The sequence below is a fragment of the Erpetoichthys calabaricus genome, chromosome 3 (assembly GCF_900747795.2).
Source record: "Erpetoichthys calabaricus chromosome 3, fErpCal1.3, whole genome shotgun sequence".
NCBI lineage: Eukaryota > Metazoa > Chordata > Cladistia > Polypteriformes > Polypteridae > Erpetoichthys > Erpetoichthys calabaricus.
The window spans coordinates 283,721,501-283,742,784 of NC_041396.2; the positions used below are offsets into that span (position 1 = coordinate 283,721,501).

The 21,284-nt window shown below is 37.1% G+C and overlaps 1 protein-coding gene across 3 annotated transcripts in view; it reads right to left on the minus strand.

Moving 5' to 3' along the window:
- The window catches only part of acadvl (acyl-CoA dehydrogenase very long chain), a 966,944-nt gene that overhangs the window by 840,996 nt on the left and 104,664 nt on the right, over nt 1-21,284 (minus strand). For all 3 annotated transcript variants that reach the window (XM_051924341.1, XM_028798459.2, XM_028798458.2), the window contains exon 14: nt 10,939-11,040. In XM_051924341.1, the coding sequence (XP_051780301.1) occupies nt 10,939-11,040 (102 nt within the window). The remainder of the gene's footprint in view (nt 1-10,938; nt 11,041-21,284) is intronic.

The following is a 21,284-nucleotide window of genomic DNA, read 5'->3' on the forward strand; positions in this document are numbered from 1 at the left end:
CCTCAGGTACTCAGGCTTTCCTCACTCATACCCAACAATGTTTTGTTTAGGTTTCCTAGCAATTCCAAATTATTCCAGTTAGAGTGCAAGTGTGAGTGTGAGTGAAGAAGCGGGCCCTGCAATGGATCTAGGGCTGTATCCATATTGTGAATGGTGATGCTGGGACAGGGTTCACCTCTATGCGATCCTAAATAAGAAGTTTGTTTAAGAATGTCATGGTAACGGTTTTATTTATGCCACTACAGTTGCTCTGCCTTTGAACACTACTATTAACTGTATGTTTTTTTTGCTAAACATTTCCAAACATTTTGTTCATTAGTATAGTGTCCACCAGGAATTCTGCACCAGATGTTACTCCTCCACTTTCCCTGCAAGCAGAATTCTTTAGTTTTCTGTGGGAATGGGCAGTAATTAATCTCAATTTCACTTTGAACACTGTGAAGCATGTTTTCCCATGTCAATCCAACACTACAGAGAGTTGTGTACTTACCATGGTTTTTAGTGCAGAGGAAAAGTAAGACTTTGGGTGGTGGTCATTTGTAACTTGCTGCTACAGTACACTACAGCTTATAGGAACTGCAAGAGTAAGAAGGCAACAGGGCCTCCATGTAGCATCAATGAGTATGCAGCATTATTAATAAACTAGCAGAGTTGACTTTCTAATATTGATGGTTTGAACATGAAATTTTAGTTTACAAAAACTGTAACCACAAGAAGCAAGTAACAAAGTGTAAAAATATAATGATTTACCGGTTTCATTGTTCAGTGTTGAAAATACCAAGAGACACCAGTCCCAAAGAGCATGCTACAAAAGATGTCAGTGATCTCAAAATATGACAACGTGCTTTAGATAATAAAGCAAGGGTAGGGTCCAGTATGATTCAAAAGCCTTTCAAAATATCAAAATATTCAAAAATATCCTTTCAAAAGCAAAAAGTAGCACTCCACATGGGAGTACATTTGGCTCAACAAGCTGAGCTTTTCAGTTTTAAGCCTGCTAGAAAGCTAAAGAACTTTCAAATGGCAGCTGCAGAAACTGTAAGGTACTACCCTATTTACATTAAGTGACAAGTGTTTTATGACTCATAAGTGATGAAAATACGGACAAAATGTTACATATACATTAAAATAACTATGAAGCACCCTTGTTCCTATTTGAGTCAGGTTTAAAAAACGTATGACTGTATATATGTTTGGAATGAGTATTATTTTACTCAAATCTGATTAAGTAAAACAATAGATCTATACCAAGACTTTAAATAAATGCACAGAGATCAAAATGTTTCATTAATTTTTGACAATAAGGCAAATCATTCTTTCAAAAGGAGAGAGAGAAAAGGAGAGTAAAAGCAGTGTTCAATTAACAAATGTGGAGATCAAAAGGGCAAACCGACTTATGGTTGTAGTAAAACAAGTACCACATGCATAGAGTACAGTAAAACTCTTAGTATGGGACAACAAAAAGTCAAATCAAAAACTTTAAAAAGAAGTTGCTTGAAAAACTAGTTTCTGACATTCGTAAAAAGTGTCTTTCGTTTGCAAGAATAAAGTGCATAAAATTTCTCCTCCTTAATTAAGATGGCGATGTAAACCATCACACACATGCACTTCACATAGAGAATTCCACCTAATACTGTGCAGTATTAAAACAATCAGTTCTAAAATGGTGGCAAAAAAGCCACCAATTTAATATGGTTAAAAAACAAAAAAAAAAAAAACAAAAAGAAGAAAACACCAAAATGCAAAATATATGAAGTGTGAACCTTTTCTAACTGGTACAGTGAACCCCTGAAGTTGTGTGAAATTGTGTCTCATTTGATCATTCACAAAGTGATACAGAAATGTGGCTAAAAGTTCTATGTAATACACGGTCTGCATGCAAGTGTAAATGGTTCCATCAGTCTCAGCATTTTAGTCCTTGGTGAAAACCCATCACATTGGCATAATGTACCTTTATTAATATAGCTAGGAGACATACTGAAAATTTACCAAAACCAACAAAACTCAACAAACATATTTTCCTCATTATCTGTTGGATTGGTAAAAACACTCTCCTGTTGTGTACTTTTGGAAACTTACCCCCTTAAAAAAAATTAAAAATACATAACCCAATTCCAGTTATACAGTAATCCCTCCTCCATCACGGGGGTTGCATTCCAGAGCCACCCGCGAAATAAGAAAATCCGCGAAGTAGAAACCATATGTTTATATGGTTATTTTTATATTGTCATGCTTGGATCACAGATTTGCGCAGAAACACAGGAGGTTGTAGAGAGACAGGAACGTTATTCAAACACTGTAAACAAACATTTGTCTCTTTTTCAAAAGTTTAAACTGTGCTCCATGACAAGACAGAGATGACAGTTCAGTCTCACAATTAAAAGAATGCAAACATATCTTCCTCTTCAAAGGAGCAAACAAATCAATAGAGCTGTTTGGCTTTTAAGTATGCGAAGCACCGTGGCACAAAGCTGTTGAAGGCGGCAGCTCACACCCCCTCCGTCAGGAGCAGAGAGAGAGAGAGAGAGAGAGAGATAAAAAAAAATCAATACGTGCCCTTCGTGCTTTTAAGTATGCGAAGCACCGTGCAGCATGTCACTTCACGAAGCAGCTGCACAGAAGGTAGCCAACGTGAAGATAATCTTTCAGCATTTTTAGACGAGCGTCCGTATTGTCTAGGTGTGCGAACAGCCCCCCTGCTCAATCCCCCTACGTCAGGATCAGAAAAAGTCAGCGCAAAAGAGAGAGAGAGAGAGAGATAGAGAGAGAAAAGTAAGTTGGGTAGCTTCTCAGCCATCTGCCAATAGCGTCCCTTGTATGAAATCAACTGGGCAAACCAACTGAGGAAGCATGTACCAGAAATTAAAAGACCCATTGTCCGCAGAAATCCGCGAACCAGCAAAAAATCCGCGATATATATTTAAATATGCTTACATATAAAATCCGCGATAGAGTGAAGCCGCGAAAGGCGAAGCGCGATATAGCGAGGGATCACTGTAATATTGAACTGTGTGCTTCTACCACATCCAGCCCTCACATTCAAAACAAAAGCAATGTGTTGGGCCTGAGACAACATGAATGCTTAAGCTGAATCCTTGTTATTTAAATAAGACACAGCATCCATCGTTTGGTCATATATTTTTGCTTCAACAAACAGGAAACTTAATAAACTGAAGTCAAATGTAAACTGTGATGATGTTGTAACTAAATAGAGCATTTGTTTCTTCACCTGAAAACACACAACAAGAAACAAGAAACAGACAATTGCACTCATGGCCGAAGTGATTAACAAAAGCAGCAGTCTTTAACACAAGCATCTATGAATAAAACTCAATATGTAAACTATACATGTAAATAAAATGACATTAATAACCTTGTTGCATACTTTGTTTTAAAAGTGTCAAGGGGTTTCAAACATTAATTTTCTGTGTTGTTCATATTAAATCAGGAAACTTTTGCTTGACTTATCTAATAAAATTATTCAAGACCGTATTTTTTTCACAAAATGTACATTATTTCTAGCATATCACCATTGAAAATTTATACGAGCAAGATATAGTTTGCAGAAACACTTTGGGAGTGTTTAAAGAAAAGAAAAATTCAGTTTAAAAAATTTTGACGTTCGTAACAAAAAACACTAACATGTACACATTTGTAAGAATTTCACTGTACTAGATTTATATGGTATTACTGTTACGTGTGCAAACACAGATTTAGTTAGCATTTCATAAATAGTATATTAAATACTCAACATTTTAAATGTGCACTGTGCGTTATCTACATAAAATTCTAAGGGCTGTCTGCCTGTCCTACGATTACTCCCAATGACTACTGGCGCTAGAACCTTGACCTTGATGTTAATCATAAGCTTATGATCTGATACAGTCGAAATTCCAAACATTTTACATAGTGGCAACCTTGGCACAGTGATCCATGGTTGTGCGTTTATTACATCAAAGTGATTACAAAACCAAGAGGTATGGTAGAAAGAAAAAAATGTTCAGCAACATCTGCTGAGCATCAAGCAAATTGAGCTCATAGGCAGAATACACGCTGTGGGAACACCCCAAAAACAGAAATGCACAGCGACAATTGAGAAGATCGTCAAATACTCAGAACATCCGACCATATGAAACAACTGCATTTGCATCCTTGCGTCCATATTTGTTTGAAGACTATTATTTGGCAAAATTACATTTGGGAAAATACATTATAACTTCTAGAGGAACTGAAAGAAAGTAGTTATTTAGAAAACATGCGTCAACAGCTCCTTATTTTTAACTTGGTTTTTATTTGCATATTGTTTTAGGACTGTTGCTTTCTGTGTTTCAGTAGTACAGCATTAAAATGTTTCATAAATACTTAATAAACATTATTGCTTGTAGTTCCACAAATTATGACACTAACAGGAAGTGTGTACAACTTTAAAAGTTTGTATATTTTAAACAATCTTTCAGCCTATTATGATATATATAGTTTTAGAAATGTACTGTAGGTATTGTAACAAGCAAACCCAATTCAACAAAATGACATTTTTGAACAAGGATTCTTATTAAAATTATTGTTATTGATTCAAATGTGGCATAATTGGGTAGATGAACAGGTGACTGGATGGCAAGAGGCTGATATAGACAAGAGTATTACCAGGGGGGACACAGTGTTTTAAGAGAAATACGAAAGAGAGGTAGAGAGAGTTTCACACAATACTGTGAGAATGCAGAGGTTTCTAGGGTAGTGAGCCAAGTATAGGTATATGGTTCCCTAAAAAGACAACAGATATGGGCACAAGTCCAGAACAGTGTAAGACTCAAACTGGTGAGAAAGACAGTATTAAGAAGAAGTAACAAGTAGTAGGGCTGCTTCTGGTTACTTCTTCCAAAGTAACAGAGATATGTCACATTTATCTAACAATGTTTTGCAATTTATTTCTTCAGCTCATTTAGGCCTTTTTGTTATCGCTATAGGAGCTAGTCTGCTTCAGGCAGACACTTGTGTGCCCCCTTGGCCAGAGGTAAGTGGAGCAGCAGAAGGCTTTTATTTTTAGCTCCTAACATTTTCTGTTTAGTGATAGTGTCTGATTTGGCCTTTAGTATCACATACTGTTTTCTTTGTGTGTGTCCTTGGAAAGTTACATGCATGTTAACATTTCTTATGATTGAAATGGAAATCATAGTGTTTAATTATTTTTAAATTTTATTTTGGCTGCTTTTTCTCAAAATGCACACTAGGTTGTTATGCTTCAAAAACCATATGGTCTGCATTCAAAATGGCGTAACAAGCATATCCTGCATGAGCTGTGGCAACTCAAACAAATTCTGAAAGATTAAAATAAAACCATTTCAGACTATCTTGTTATTATTCAGCACAAGGTAGAAAACAACTATGAAGACAATTTAGAACTGGCAACTAAAATGACATAATAAGCATGTCATTGGTGACATAGGAGGATACACAGAGAATCTAGGAAACCACACAAACTCAACAAAGTGACTGAGTGATAGATTTAAACCCATGACTTTGGATTCATTAGGAAGCAGTGTGAATCACTTAGATACTAAATATAAAACTTTTTCATCCTGGGTGTCTGGGAGATGAAACGCACCGATAGTGTTCTTCATTAATTAATGCAGAAGTCTGCATGCCATAATGACCACAATACTTTATATTCAGTACCAACTTTCATTTACAAGTTCATCTTTTACACAGAGCAATTTGCTTCTATTTACACAGTATTAGCTTGAATGGAACTAATTCTTTTGTATTTGAATGCAAATCCTAGCATTTTATAAACATATTTATTTAAAGAGAGTAATTTTCAAGCAAGTATTTCTTTTCATATTTGATTTTGTACTTCAGGACTACCATAAGCATAACACACGTTTGGTTTTGTTTGATCTTAGTGAAACCTACTGTAGTTAGTGCTCACGGTATTCTAAAAATTTGGATTAAATGAGCTGAGCAATCTTTTTGCAAGGCCCTTTATATGTTGTTTTCATTACTGCTTGGATTTTAAAATACACAGTGAAGCTATCCTACACCTAATTAGCAGTTGAGACTAGTTTTACATGAAAATAATTGTAAAGTACATAAAACAAATCTCTATACACTACCCTGGTTAGGTCACCATAGGTTGCAGCTCAAACCCAAGCCTCATAAAATTTGTGAATTCTATGTGGTTGATTACAAAGCACAAATCTCTGCATCCTTCATACTCATTGCATGTAGTGTAGTCTCTTAGGGTGAAGGTACTGGACTGAAAAGCACTAGGCTACCGCTGTAGTTGATGCTGATAGAATCACTCAACCTGCCAGTGATCACACTGAAGGTATATGTAAATAAAACAGTATGTAATTCAAATTAATTTATTTCTGTATTGCTTTTTTTTTTTTTTACCTGAATACAAGCTCAGGCAGCCTGCACCTCTATGTAAATATAGGGTGGTCCAGATCTAATTATGCAACTTTTAATGCAATGCAGGAAAACAATGCAAGACAAAAGAATTGTTCAAAATATCTTGTAATAAACGAATGCAGGGCAGGTGCTGCCATCTATTGGCAACAAAAAGAATTTTTTGTGAATTCTCTATGTAATAAAGTTATAGCGTAATGAAAATTGCATAATTATATCTGGACCACCCTGTACATTATTATGCATTAACAGTAGTACTAGGGTGTTGTACCATGTTAGCCATTATAAATGTAGAGAAAAGCCAAGCAAAATGACACCTTTTACTGGCTAACTAAAAAGATTACAATATGCAAGCTTTCGAGGCAACTCAGGCTCCTTCTTCAGGCAGGGGCCTGAGTTGCCTCGAAAGCTTGCATACTGTAATCTATTTAGTTAGCCAATAAAAGGTGTCATTTTGCTTGGCTTTTCTCTACATGCATTAACAGTAAAGTATTAAACCTTATAGCAATTGCATTCCTTAATGCACATGTCAAATGCAAGTAAATAAACTAAATCATCCCATGGGTAGGAGTGAGAGATTAAAACAGCACACTTAGGATTTAAAGTTCAGTGCTAAAGTCACTAGACCAGAATTCCTGCTTTATAAGTATTTTAAGTAGTTTGCTCCTCTGTATACAGTAAAATCTATAAATATTTGCTACAAATTAAAACAAGCCCTATCTCTGATGTGACATGATTAATGTTAAAAGAGTAAACAGCAACACAAGGGGAAAGTCCAGTTATATGTAATGACTGACTGGTCCTGGTGTGAAGAGATGGTTGGAATAATGATACTTGGCCTGATGTGGAAGTAAACTTGGGAATAAGGGAATTACCTGATCCCAGCTTTAATAATTAATAATTCTTTACTCATACATTCTCTCTGAATGCTCACAGGTGCTGTCAAATCAATTAGCTCAGTGCTCCCCCAGGCTAAAGCACTGGGCTATAAATCACAAGTATTACATTGACTGTAAGACTAATATAGATTAACTTGACAAGTAGGTAGTCAAAAACAGAAACAATGTTACCACACACTAGCAATCTGTAAGCCGCATTGTGTGCAAATGAAAGGTAAGTAAATCAATAATTATGTAATGTGGATTAGTCTCGCAGCTATACAACAAGGTTTCTGGATGTATAATATGGAGTTTTTCATTGGTATAATACCCACTACATAATACACATTAGACAACAGGAAAAGTTGCAGCACTCCACACATACCTTTTTGTTTCTTTCCTCCAGATACAGTTAAGAAAAGCCTCCCAAATATGGGGCAAAGATGTTATTTCCTGGTCTGACAGCTGAATGTTGTTTAAAAAGGCATATACAACCAAAGCAGTTTTAGCTAGGTGGAAAAGCTTTTATAGAAGACTGGAAATTGGGATATGAGCCAGGAAATATTACAAGGTTAAAAGCAAAGGAATGGTCAGAAGAATAGAAGAGAGTTAAAACCAGCAAGTAACAAGAGAAACCGATTGTTCAAATTATTAACAGGAAGCAAAGGCTGTGACTGAAAAAAGTTTCTAACTACTTAATAATTATTTCTCCACAATATTAATTCATGAAAGAAGATTTATATGAAAGGTTTTAATCAAAAACCCAGATATCCATTTTACTGAAGCAAAGATTATAAAAAAAATTAGGAAAAACGAATTATCAATGATGTAATAAATTCAGTGATAAAATAAAATAAGGAATAAGATCAAATAGTCTAAATCATGAACCTCACTTTTTAGTGTTTAGAATAAAAGTATCAATTGAAATATAATTTTTTTTTTATAATGAATGAGGGTCAGAACAACCTCACAAATTTACAAATATAAAGTGTTATCTAGGCCTGTGCTGGTACATGGTTAACAAGCTCACGATGGCAACACTTTCTCCGACTCACAGCCGCTTTATGGCCCCCGTGACCCTGTAGTTAGGATATAGCGGGTTGGATAATGGATGGATAAACCAAAATACCCTGCCTTGACAAAATGTAAATCAGGCAGTAGCTACTGAAATTTTGGAAACACTTTAGGTTAGGAACTGTAAAAATACATCTATTATTCATTTATTCTTGCGTAACAAGATTTTAACAAAGGCTTCTTTTGGTGTTAATGACACAAAACATCAGTTAAATGGATATTTGATATGCTGGTAAAGCTGCTCACGAATATGAAGGATTCATATACTGAAGTATGCAATATAAGGAGAAATATGTCTCACTTAAGACACATTTGACTATTCCAAAGTGAAGTTGTTTAATGGGCCACATTGTGCCTCATTGTGATGCCTCATTAAAACAAAAATCAAACAAAAACCTTGGTCAATATCTTGTTACATAAGAGTAAATGAGTAATAGATGCATTTTTGCAATACCTAAACCAAAGTACATAAAAACTACATATAGTAGTCTACAGGCGTCACCAATGCTGCCTAAACGGACCAAAATTTCAAAAAATCGATTTAACTGAATAATGATCTTCCCAATGTTGACTTGACAGTTTCTGCCTTTAGTCACAACTGCAGAGACATCCAATGATCTTCCTAATTTGTTTATCCAAGGGAAGTGTCGTATAGCAGCTGGAGCTCACCCCAGCAACTACTGAACACAAGGCAGGAATAACACATGGACTCCCACACACTGGCCAATTTAGCAATACCAATTCACTTACCCATACATGTCTTTGGACTGTGGGAGGACACAGGGGCACTCAAAGGAAACCCATGGAGACAAGCCAAGAACATGCAAAAGCAATTTGAACCTCAGCCTCCTTACTGTGAGGCAACACTACCACAGCACCAACGTGCTGCCTGTCAATTCCAGTGACATAGGGATATTATCTTATTAGGTAAAAATAATAAAAAGGAATGACACTGAAGATGGATATTATTTTGAAGCCAAATATAACTTCTGAATTTTGGACTCATTTCGGTTTGGTTTGAAAAAAAAAGAGAGAGCCTGAAAACTTGAGGTTATTTGCCATCATTGCTTCAAAAAGGCATACAGTCATTAAATTTTACTATTGTGAGATGTACTGAATTATCAAGAAATTTCTATTTAAGATTATTTACCTTATTTCAAGATATCATGTCAAATATATTTTGATTACTCTATTGGCAGAATTTTTTGCTAAATAAAAACAATTTTATTTAGCAAAAAAATCTGCCAATGGGGTGAGCAAACTTTACTTGGCAAGATTTTTTTAAATAAGCTAAATAAACCTACATATACATTTCTTGATAAAAAAAAAAAAATCTTACAATAAGGAAAACAAGATTTAATGGATTGGCAAAAAAAATTCTCGCATAAAACATAAAATCTACTCTGCTTCATCAGCAGGCTCGCCATTTCCATCCATATATCTTAGATTTTTTTTAAATGTCTGACTATACTTTTGTTATGATTGATATTATAAGCAGTTACAACTTGTAGCTTTTTATCTGTTTATTTATTTATTAATTATTTATATGCTACCATTTGCAGTAAAGTGTTTGTTGGTGTGCAAATGAAAAAAAAAGGATGAAACAGTACCTTAATATATACCACCAAAAAAATCAAGAGACAACACCATCAAAACATTTTACCATGTATTTTTCTTGTTAGTTTTTGAAATACAATGAACAGCAAAAATTTGATGAAGGTTAAAGGGTCAATGTTAAAACAGAAACTTATCTGACACAATCACTAGCATAATGGCATATCCTGTGAAAACATAAAACATTATTTTTCTTCCAGATGTTAAAACTTACTTTCTTGTGCTCATGATTGTTATTTCAGTATGACGGTAAAGCATTGTGTGCAGGCGTGTACTGTGAATGGCACTATATAAAACAAAAAACTGATTGGTAATTGTTTCTGTTATTATCAATCAATCTCTACAAGCAAGAGAAAATGTTTCAACAATATTTGCATATTTTTAATAGAAACCAAGTGTGGCTAAGATTAAAGTATGATGTTTTGTTTTCTTAAAAATTTAATAAAGTGAAAATTAAATGTATCCCAGCAGTGCAGTGGTTAGTACTGCTGCCCCAAAGTCACTGGTCACTGTTCATGTGGAGCTTGTATGTTCTGTGTAGCTTTTCCAACCAGGTATTCAAATTTCCCAATGTGCCTCTCTCAATGAGCTCATTATGAGTGAGAGTGTGCAGGTGTGTGTGCGAGACTGGCTTCTCCCCATCCAGTATTGGGTAGTGCCTGGCTTGGACAGGCTCTGGTTCCCCATGAACATGGAAGAGGATAAGTGGATTAGAGAAAGACTGGATGGAAGTAAATGCATATCAGCCACTATTCCATTTTCTGATGCCTCCTTTTTCATGAACAGCCACTTTTGTATTGTAGCAACCTAACTGAAAAAGTCACCCCTTGGGTAATGTTAAGTAAAAAGTCCTTCCAAGAAGCCCATGCTAATATTGCTTAAAAGGCACCCAAACCTGCAATCAATCTGGACTGCAAACCCGGCAACCCACCCACTGTTTTTATTTAAGTTAATGTTATCATACCTGGAAGCCATTGAGCGCTACGAACAATCGTAAAATGTCATTTGTGCCTTCAAAAATGCGGAAGATTCTTAAATCTCTCATCACTCTTTCCACACCAGCATCCTAAAATCAAAATAAGAAAAACAAGAAAACTATCAACAAGCACATCAGATTGACTCTTTCAACTACAAAATGCAGTAAAACAGTAAAATACAGTTAAAAGGTATTATTTTGGTCAAATAACCATTCTAAATAATGTTTTTTCTAAGCTTGAAAACAAAGTCTAAATATTGGTGAAAAATATATTTTTTCTGTCTGTCACACATCTCATTTTTTATGATTTTAGAAAGAATAAAATAATGAATTAAAACAGCTATGGTGATTTCAGAATTACTAGCTTTTTTTTTAGCTCTTGTGGAATGATGATGTTTACTTTGAACACAATCACTGAAGAAATAAAAGTAAATCAAAGAATGATACTATATAATTTCATTTTTCTTTATCTCTTAGCCTTTATTGGTAGTTCAAAATGTACACATAGTTGCTGTTGTTACTTCTTATATTTGAAGAGGTTGAAGTTATATCAAACCACGTTTTCAAATGTGGGAGTGTTAACCTGAAGTTATGTGACTAGTCCAACCTCATATGAGCATAAAAGTTAACAATTCGTGTAATAAAGATGTTCATGTTTTTAAAGCCATCCACATCTAAAAAGAAAACATTTAAGTAAAAGTATGAATAGGTATTTTCTGAGTTCAAGTTTATGTCTAAATATAAGAAATACGAATAGGTACAGACTCAGCCATACAACATTATGATGATAATACATGGTACACAAATACAGTAATACTGCAATTTATTTATGTTTGTCAATATATTAAGCATTTCAGAGTAATTCTGCAACATATTGGAAATTTGCCCATTTTTAGTTTACTTACTTTAAAGTTGAAATCATATTACTTTAAGCAAAAATGAATAGGTGTAACAGGTAGACATAGAGAAACTAATATTTTTTATTATTATTAGAATACATCATCTGATACTCTCAGACACATCATCAGTGATGGTCCTATGGTCACTATGTGCATCAAGTCTTTCAACATCAGACACACTCATCCAGGTGATCCAATTATAGCAGATCAAACTACCATTTTGTTTAAGTGGCACTAGTTTCAGATCTGCAAGGACATTGTCTCTTCATCCAGAGCCACCTCAATGCTTTCTCTGTTGTCTCTGTGATGTTACTAAAACTCCTGCTCCTTTTCACTCCATTAATACTCAGTGAGCTGACGGCTTTGTAGAGGGAATAGACCATAAAAAACATATAACCAACCTCATTTGGCATACATTTTGCTTTCCAGCCCTGCATTCAACAGTTGTACCTGGTCTTTTACATCTAATTGGCTCTTTTTGGTCGATCTTATAAAAAGACATTGTCAGTTCCAAATGAATGATATTCTTTGTTGACTCAGCGATGACGAGCATATCTAGCCACAAAGAGGTCTTGGCAGTGTGCTGTGGGAACTGTTTTTGAATATTGGCCAAAAATTCCTTCTTTACAGTTCCAACCTTCATACACAGCTGACAACCTGGGTACTGTACTTTTCCCCAACTTTGTACATTTGATAGACTCGATAAGATCTTATACACAGACTAGGTAAGGAACTTGTTTTTTTATGGTTTTGCCTACCAGACATCAGCCCTTTCAATTTTCCTCCCCATTGCCCTCTCCCACCTTTTCCAGGCTCCTTTTGGTGTCATTCCTACCACCTTTGAGGAACTCTCTTCCTCCACACTCACCCTCAACCCCTAGTGAAAAAGCTTGTGCCTATCCTTCCCCCCAGCTTAACTGGAGTCCACCTGTGGTAAATTCAGTTGATTGGACATGATTTGGAAAGGCACACAACTGTCTATATAAGGTCCCACAGTTGACAGGTCATGTCAGAGCACAAACCAAGCATGAAGTCAAAGGAATTGCCTGTAGACCTCCGAGACAAGATTGTCTCGAGGCACAAATCTGGGGAAAGTTACAGAGAAATTTCTGCTGCTTTGAAGGTCCCAATGAGCACAGTGGCCTCTATCATCCGTAAGTGGAAGAAGTTCGAAACCACCAGGACTCTTCCTAGAGCTGGCTGGCCGTCTAAACTGAGCGATCGGGGGAGAAGGGCCTTAGTCAGGGAGGTGACCAAGAACGCGATGGTCACTCTGTCAGAGCTCCAGAGGTCCTCTGTGGAGAGAGGAGAACCTTCCAGAAGGACAACCATCTCTGCAGCAATCCACCAATCAGGCCTGTATGGTAGAGTGGCCAGACGGAAGCCACTCCTTAGTAAAAGGCACATGGCAGCCCGCCTGGAGTTTGCCAAAAGGCACCTGAAGGACTCTCAGACCATGAGAAAGAAAATTCACTGGTGTGATGAGACAAAGATTGAACTCTTTGGTGTGAATGCCAGGCGTCACGTTTGGAGGAAACCAGGCAACGCTCATCATCAGGCCAATACCGTCCCTACAGTGAAGCATGGTGGTGGCAGCATCATGCTGTGGGGATGTTTTTCAGTGGCAGGGACTGGGAGACTAGTCAGGATAAAGGGAAAGATGACTGCAGCAACGTACAGAGACATCCTGGATGAAAACCTGCTCCAGAGCGCTCCTGACCTCAGACTGGGGCGACGGTTCATCTTTCAGCAGGACAACGACCCTAAGCACACAGCCAAGATATCAAAGGAGTGGCTTCAGGACAACTCTGTGAATGTCCTTGAGTGGCCCAGCCAGAGCCCAGACTTGAATCCGATTGAACATCTCTGGAGAGATCTTAAAATGGCTGTGCACCGACGCTTCCCATCCAACCTGATGGAGCTTGAGAGGTGCTGCAAACAGGAATGGGTGAAACTGGCTAAGGATAGGCGTGCCAAGCTTTTGGCATCATATTCAAAAAGACTTGAGGCTGTAATTGCTGCCAAAGGTGCATCAACAAAGTATTGAGCAAAGGCTGTGAATACTTATGTACCCTAGGTTCTTGTCTATAAGCCGGACTCATGTATAAGCCGGAGACAAAAAAATCATACGAATTTTTAAAATAAAATCATATCATAGATAAGCCGGACTCATGGATAAGCCGAACGTACTATAACCTATAACTAATAGAAGGGAGGGAGGTCAGTGGTCTCACTCGCACCCATTTAATTTCTTTAAGGGGGGAGAGAGTGTGAGATATTGGCGTCTCTCTCACTCCCCGCATGGCGTGGTTGGAGCGGCCGGAGCGCGTTCTTTCTGCTCTGGGCGTCGCCGAGTCAAAACGCACGCGTAGCGGTCAATTAAATTGTGATTTTATATGTAAGCATATTTAAATATATATCGCAGATTTTTTGCTGGTTCGCGGATTTCTGCGGACAATGGGTCTTTTAATTTCTGGTACATGCTTCCTCAGTTGGTTTGCCCAGTTGATTTCATACAAGGGACGCTATTGGCAGATGGCTGAGAAGCTACCCAACTTACTTTTCTCTCTCTCTTGCGCTGACTATCTGTGATCCTGACGTATGGGGATTGAACAGGGGGGCTGTTTGCACACCTAGACGATACGGACGCTCATCTAAAAATGCTGAAAGATTATCTTCACGTTGCTATCTTTTGTAAAGCTGATTCCTGAAAAGACATGCTGCACAGTGCTTCGCATACTTAAAAGCTCGAAGGGCACGTATTGATTTTTTTTTTTTTTTTTATATTTTTATTTTATTAATTTTCATTGTAATCATTCCATACAAACAGATCAATTTATAACCCAACAAATTTGAAAACAAATCAAACCCCACCCCTGAGAAGGAGAGCTTAGCTAAAGGAAAATTTCTTTAAGCTTTTTAATAAGGCAACATTAGACAAAAGAAGGGGAGAAGTAAATATCTATATAAATAAGAGATGGGGAAGGGAGTTAAATGCAATAATAGTTATTTCTCTTATTCTAAAATAATATTGATTAAATCCTGCCAAGTTTTGAAAAAATTTTGTACAGATCCTCTAACTGAAAATTTGATTTTTTCCAATTTCAAATAATATAAAACATCGGTTTCCCACTGACTTATTAGAGGAGAATTAGGATTCTTCCAATTTAACAAAATAAGTCTGCGTGCCAAGAGTGTAGTGAATGCAATCACCGTTTGCTTGTCCTTCTCCAATTCCAGTCCATCTGGAAGGACACTAAACACAGCTGTTAGTGGGTTAGGAGGGATTGTGATACTAAGGCTGTCTGAGAGGCACTTAAAAATTTTTGTCCAAAATGATGTTAGTTTGGTGCAAGCCCAGAACATGTGACCCAGTGAGGCAGGAGCTTGGTTGCAGCGCTCGCAGGTTGGATCCTGGCCTGGAAATATTTTGGAGAGTTTTAAGCGAGACAGATGAGCTCGATATATAATTTTTAGTTGAATAATTCTATGCTTTGCGCATATAGAACTCGAGTGAATTCTCTGCTTTGCTACCTTCCACTCCTTTTCTGATATATTGATTAAGAGATCTTCTTCCCAATGTCCTCTTGGATCTTTGAAAGGTAGGGACTCTAATAAGATTTTATATATTGCGGAAATAGTGTTTGTTTCCTCGGACTTGAGCAGTATTTTTTCCAGCATTGTGGAGGGTGCAAGGTGGGGGAAATCGGGCAATTTCTGTTTAACAAAATTTCTAAATTGAAGATAGTAAAAGAAATGTGTAGCTGGGAGGTTAAATTTTGAACGTAATTGTTCAAAAGATGTAAATATGTTGTCTATATAAAGATCTCTGAGCATTTTAATCCCAAAACTTTTCCAGGTATTAAAAACTGGATATACTTGCGAAGGTTGAAAGAGGTGGTTCCCTTGCAGAGGTGCCACTGATAAAAGATTTTCCATCTGAAAATGCTTCCTAATTTGGTTCCATATTCTGAGTGAGTAAAGCACAATTGGGTTATTAGTATATTTGCGATAACTTTCATTTATTGGAGAGCAGAGCAGGGAATATAAAGATGTACAACAGGATTTTACTTCTATTGCAGACCAAGCCTGTGTATGTGCATTTATTTGTGTCCAGGTATTTATGGCTTGTATGTTTGCTGCCCAGTAATAAAACTGAAAATTAGGTAAAGCCATGCCACCTTCTGCCTGAGGTCTTTGTAGGGTCGCTCTTCGGATACGTGGGTGTTTTGAGTTCCAAATGAATGAGGTTATTATTGAATCTAACTGTTTAAAAAACGATTTATTGATATATATTGAAATGTTTTGAAATAAAAAGAGAAGTTTAGGAAGGATATTCATCTTAACAATGTTAATTCTTCCGGCTAGAGTGAGATGAAGGGTTGACCATCTATGCAAGTCTTGCTTAATTTTTTCCATACCGACGCCAAAATTTTGTTGATAAAGAGCTTTATGTTTACTTGTGATATTTACCCCTAGGTATTTAAACTGATCTGCTATGGTAAAAGGTAGGGTGTCTAATTTAATATTATATGCTTGTGAGTTCACTGGAAAGAGTATACTTTTATTCAGATTAATTCTAAGACCAGATATCTTTTGAAATTATGTTAGTGCTGTTAAAACAGCAGGGACAGTGTTTTCTGGGTCCGATATATATAAGACCATATCATCTGCATATAGAGAAATTTTCTGTTCCAGTCCTTCTCTGACAATCCCCTTTATCTGATAAGAATTTCGGCAGTGAACCGCCAGTGGTTCAATAGCGATTGCAAACAACAGTGGCGACAAGGGACATCCTTGTCTGGTACCACGTTCTAGTTTAAAGTAGTCTGAGCAAATTTTATTAATACAAACTGAAGCTTCTGGACTGGTATACAGTAGTTTGATCCAAGCACAAATATTCGGGCCAAACCCAAATTTCTCCAATGCAGTGAAAAGGTAATTCCATTCGATCATGTCAAATGCCTTTTCTGCGTCTAATGATAGTAATATCTCTGGGGTGTTTGATTTTGCTGGTGAATATATAACATTAAACAAGCGTCGGAGATTTGAAGATAGATGTCGGCCTTTAATAAATCCAGTTTGATCTTGTGATATTACCGAGGGCAGCACTTTCTCCATCCTTCTAGCTAGGATTTTTGAGAGTATCTTAACATCATTATTCAGGAGTGAAATTGGTCTATATGATGCACATTGTAACAAGTCCTTATTTTGTTTAGGAAAGACGGTGATTAATGCTTGTCGAAATGTTTGAGGTAGTATTTGGTGGTCTTTAGCTTCTGTAAATGTTACCAATAAGAGTGGAGCTAGCTGAGTGGAGAATTTCTTATAAAACTCTACGGGGTAACCATCAGGGCCTGATGATTTCCCGCTTTGTAGTGACTTTATAGCGTCTAGTAATTCTGTTAGCGTTAGAGGTTTATCCAGTTCCTCAGCACTTAAAGCATCTATTTGTGGTATTTGTGAATTATCCAGAAATGCATTAGATTGCGTGTTGTCTTCTTTGGGCTCAGTGGAATATAAAGACTTATAGTAATCTCTAAATGTGTGCATTATTTTATTATGGTCGATGATTTCTTCTCCATTCTTGTTGGTGATTACTGGTATTGCATTGTGAACTTCTTGTTTATGAATTTGTTGAGCTAAAAGCTTATTAGCTTTTTCTCCGTGTTCATAGTAATGCTGTCTAGACTTATAAATAAGTTGTTCAGTTTCTTTAGTTGTTAAGATGTTAAGTTCTGTATGCAGGGCCTGCCTTTTCCTGTGAAGAGCTTCACTTGGACGCCTGGCTTGTTCTTCATCTATTCTAGTAATTTCATTTCTTAGCTCTGACACTTTCTTGGTTTCTAATTTATTTCTATGGGAAAGATATGAAATAATCTGGCCTCTTAAGAAGGCCTTTAGAGTTTCCCAGAGTGTTCCTGCAGAAACCTCTGTGGACGTGTTTGTCTCTAGGAAGAAGCTGATTTGTTTGGATATAAATTCTGTGCAGTTTTCGTCTGCCAATAAAAGAGGGTTAAGACGCCATCTGCGAGGTGAGTATGAGGGGCTTATTGATTTTAGCTCCAAGACTAGAGGGGCATGGTCAGAGATAACAATTGTGTCATATTTGCATGATTTAATTGTAGGCAGGAAATTATTATCTATAAAAAAATAATCAATTCTTGAGTAGCTATAATGCACTGGTGAGTAGAACGAATATGTTCTTGAGTTTGGGTTAAGAAACCTCCAGGGGTCTGATAAGTTGTGATCATTTAAAAACTGTGTAATTATCTTTGCAGTTTTAGATGTCGTCTCCCCTGTCACAGGAGTCCTATCTAAGAGTGGATTTAAAACACAATTAAAGTCCCCAGCCACACATTGGGAATGGATGCAAATAGATTTTGCATGAATTCCTTATCATCAACATTGGGTGCATAAACATTTATCAAAATCATTTTACTGTTATATAAGTTGCCCATGAACATCACATATCTCCCTTCAGGGTCCGACACTACCTCTGATGCTACAAATGGAACTGTTCTATGTATGAGAATTCCCACCCCTCTAGTTTTCTTTATAAAGCTAGAATGGAACATTTGGCCAGTCCAGCCTTTTTGTAATCTGAACTGATCCTTGGTTAGTAAGTGGGTCTCCTGTAGAAATACTATTTTAGCGTTTAAGCCTGTTAGGTGAGAGCATACTTTCTTTCTCTTTAATTCGTGATTCAGGCCTTTAACATTCCAGCTCACAAAGTTAACTGTCCCATCATGGAGACATTGATTGAGTTTTTAATGTCATTTATAGTTTTAATTGGTAATATGGCAGTTTTAATCTTAGTTTCAAGATTCCCCATGAGTTGTTGCATTTTAGCCTGTTGTTGCATTGATATTTATAATTATAAGGATTATAAGAATAGATTAAATATAACCTGCTCTCCTTCTCTCCCCCCTTTATCCCCCCACCCCCCCATTTTGCCTCCCCACATGAGGCTAGATCCCACTTCGCGATATTCCAGTCCTCTGACATACGAAGAGACAGAGCACGTCCAAAACAAAACAAACCCCACCCTGCAGCGGCGTTACAGAATTAAAACAGAGATATCTTTTACAGTTAAATCCTTAATACTATCTGCCGAAAATGTTCTCATTAACAATATTTAAGCTTGAAATAATCTTCAGCGCTTTTAAGTTAAGATATTAAGATTTAAAAAAAAAAAAAAAAAAAAAAAAACAACCCTGGGAATGATTTTAAAAACTAGTCTAGGATAAACCTGGTAATTCCTACTGTAATAGTATAATGGTAATTATATAAATAGTAGAACAAGCAATAAACCAAGGGTATGAAGTTAAACAGTCTACTTTAAGGTATAGTAAAATATAAAAAAAAAAAAACAAAAAAACGAATCCTACTTTAATCACTTCCACATTTTCACACTCACGTCTATAACTCTATAACTCTGATTAAAACATAAACATATAACATATAAAGTCCAGATAAAAAAAAAAAAAAAGAAAATAAGGGATGTATAATTATAATACCAGTCTCTTTAAACATGGATCCAGCGATCAGATCATAGGTCCTTCCCGTGCCTTGATAGAATACGGCTCTTTAATTTTAATTAACTTTCAAAAAAGTGTCGGAAACAGCTTCTTTAATTCTTTTTCAGCTTCTTCTTTGCTGAAGAAAATATAATGTCGATCTTGAACTTCCACTTTCAGTTTGGCAGGATACAAGAGGCTGTATTTGATATCGGCTTCACGTAGCATCCTTTTAATGTCGATGTAGATCTGCGTTTTGCAGCTGTTGATGGTGAGAAGTCGGGAACAATAAGAATAAGATTATTTTCGAATATAATCTCTTGCTTGTGTCTGAGAAGTGCCATCACATCAAGCTTACATCTTAGTCGTTCGAAGCGGACAATAAAAGACCTAGGTTTAAAGGCGCTTGGTATCTTTGTGCGATAAGCCGTGGCTATCTCATTGTCGAGTTTAAAGTCATCTCCAATTATTTTAGACAGTAATTCTACTGCAAATTTCACTGGGCTTGAGCTTTCTCGTTTCTCAGGTATACCCTCAATTCTTATATTATTTCTTCTGCACCCATCCTCCAGGGCTGCAAGTCTGTCTCCAAGTTTTTTGTATTCCGAGTTCGCAGCTGTGGCTTTTTCATCGGCGTTAGATGCCAGTTGTTCCGCTGTTTCCACTCGAGCCGTGAGTCCCTGCTTAACGTCTTCCAGCTGATCTGAAACGTCATTAATATGATCATTACGCCTTTTCAGTTTGGAATTAGTTTCTTCAATGTGTTCCACTAATTTCTCCATCATGCCTTTAAAGTTCACGTCGAAACGTTTAAATAGACGCGTTTCCTTATCTTTGTTATCCTTCTTGAGCTCAATGGCCACCTTCTTAAGATCATTTGTGTTATCTTTCTTAAGCTCATTCATGGCCGTAACCATGGCAGTGGCCAGTGTAGCGATCATCTCTTTCTGTGTAGCGATCACCTCTTTCAGTTCGGACAGTTCGCTTCTGCTTTCGTGCTCCGCAAGTGAAAATGCAGCTCATGTTACAGGCTCGTGATGAGTAGATGAGAGCACGTCCTGCAGAGCCCTTTCTAGTCTCGAATGATCCTCAGAAATCGGCGATCCCTTGCGACCTGTATCACTTGCGCCTTCGCTCCCATTTTCACTCTCGACTGGAGACGATACAATGGAGCCGGGTCCCAGGAATTCTGCGCACTCTTCTGCCTGTTCCAGGTCAGTCTCCGTGAGGCCATACCTTACACTTGCACTCAGGCCGGAAGTCTGTCCGGACTTTGATGCAGCTTTAAGTTTCTTTTCCGGTTCTTTCTGACTTTTCTTCTTGTTACTCATGCTTGTATATTGTAGTAGAAGTTCCTTGGTCGGGTTAAATACAGGATACCTCTAAATAATATGAAATACATGGGAAAATAAAGCCGCTGCTAGCGGAGCTCTGCTTCAGACGTCCATCTCCTATAAACGGACGAAACCAACTCGTATTGATTTTTGACTGAAAAACAAACTCTGTCTCTCTCTCTCTTCCTGCTCCTGACGGAGGGGGTGTGAGCTGCCGCCTTCAACAGCTTTGTGCCGCGGTGCTTCGCATACTTAAAAGCCAAACAGACATATTGATTTGTTTGCTTCACTCCTTTGAAGAGGAAGATATGTTTGCATTCTTTTAATTGTGAGACGGAACTGTCATCTGTCTTGTCATGGAGCACAGTTTAAACTTTTGAAAAAGAGACAAATGTTTGTTTGCAGTGTTTGAATAACGTTCCTGTCTCTCTACAACCTCCTGTGTTTCTGCGCAAATCTGTGACCAAAGCATGACAATATAAAAATAACCATATAAACATATGGTTTCTACTTCGCGGATTTTCTTATTTCGCGGGTGGCTCTGGAACGCAACCCCCGCGATGGATGTATAAGCCGGACTT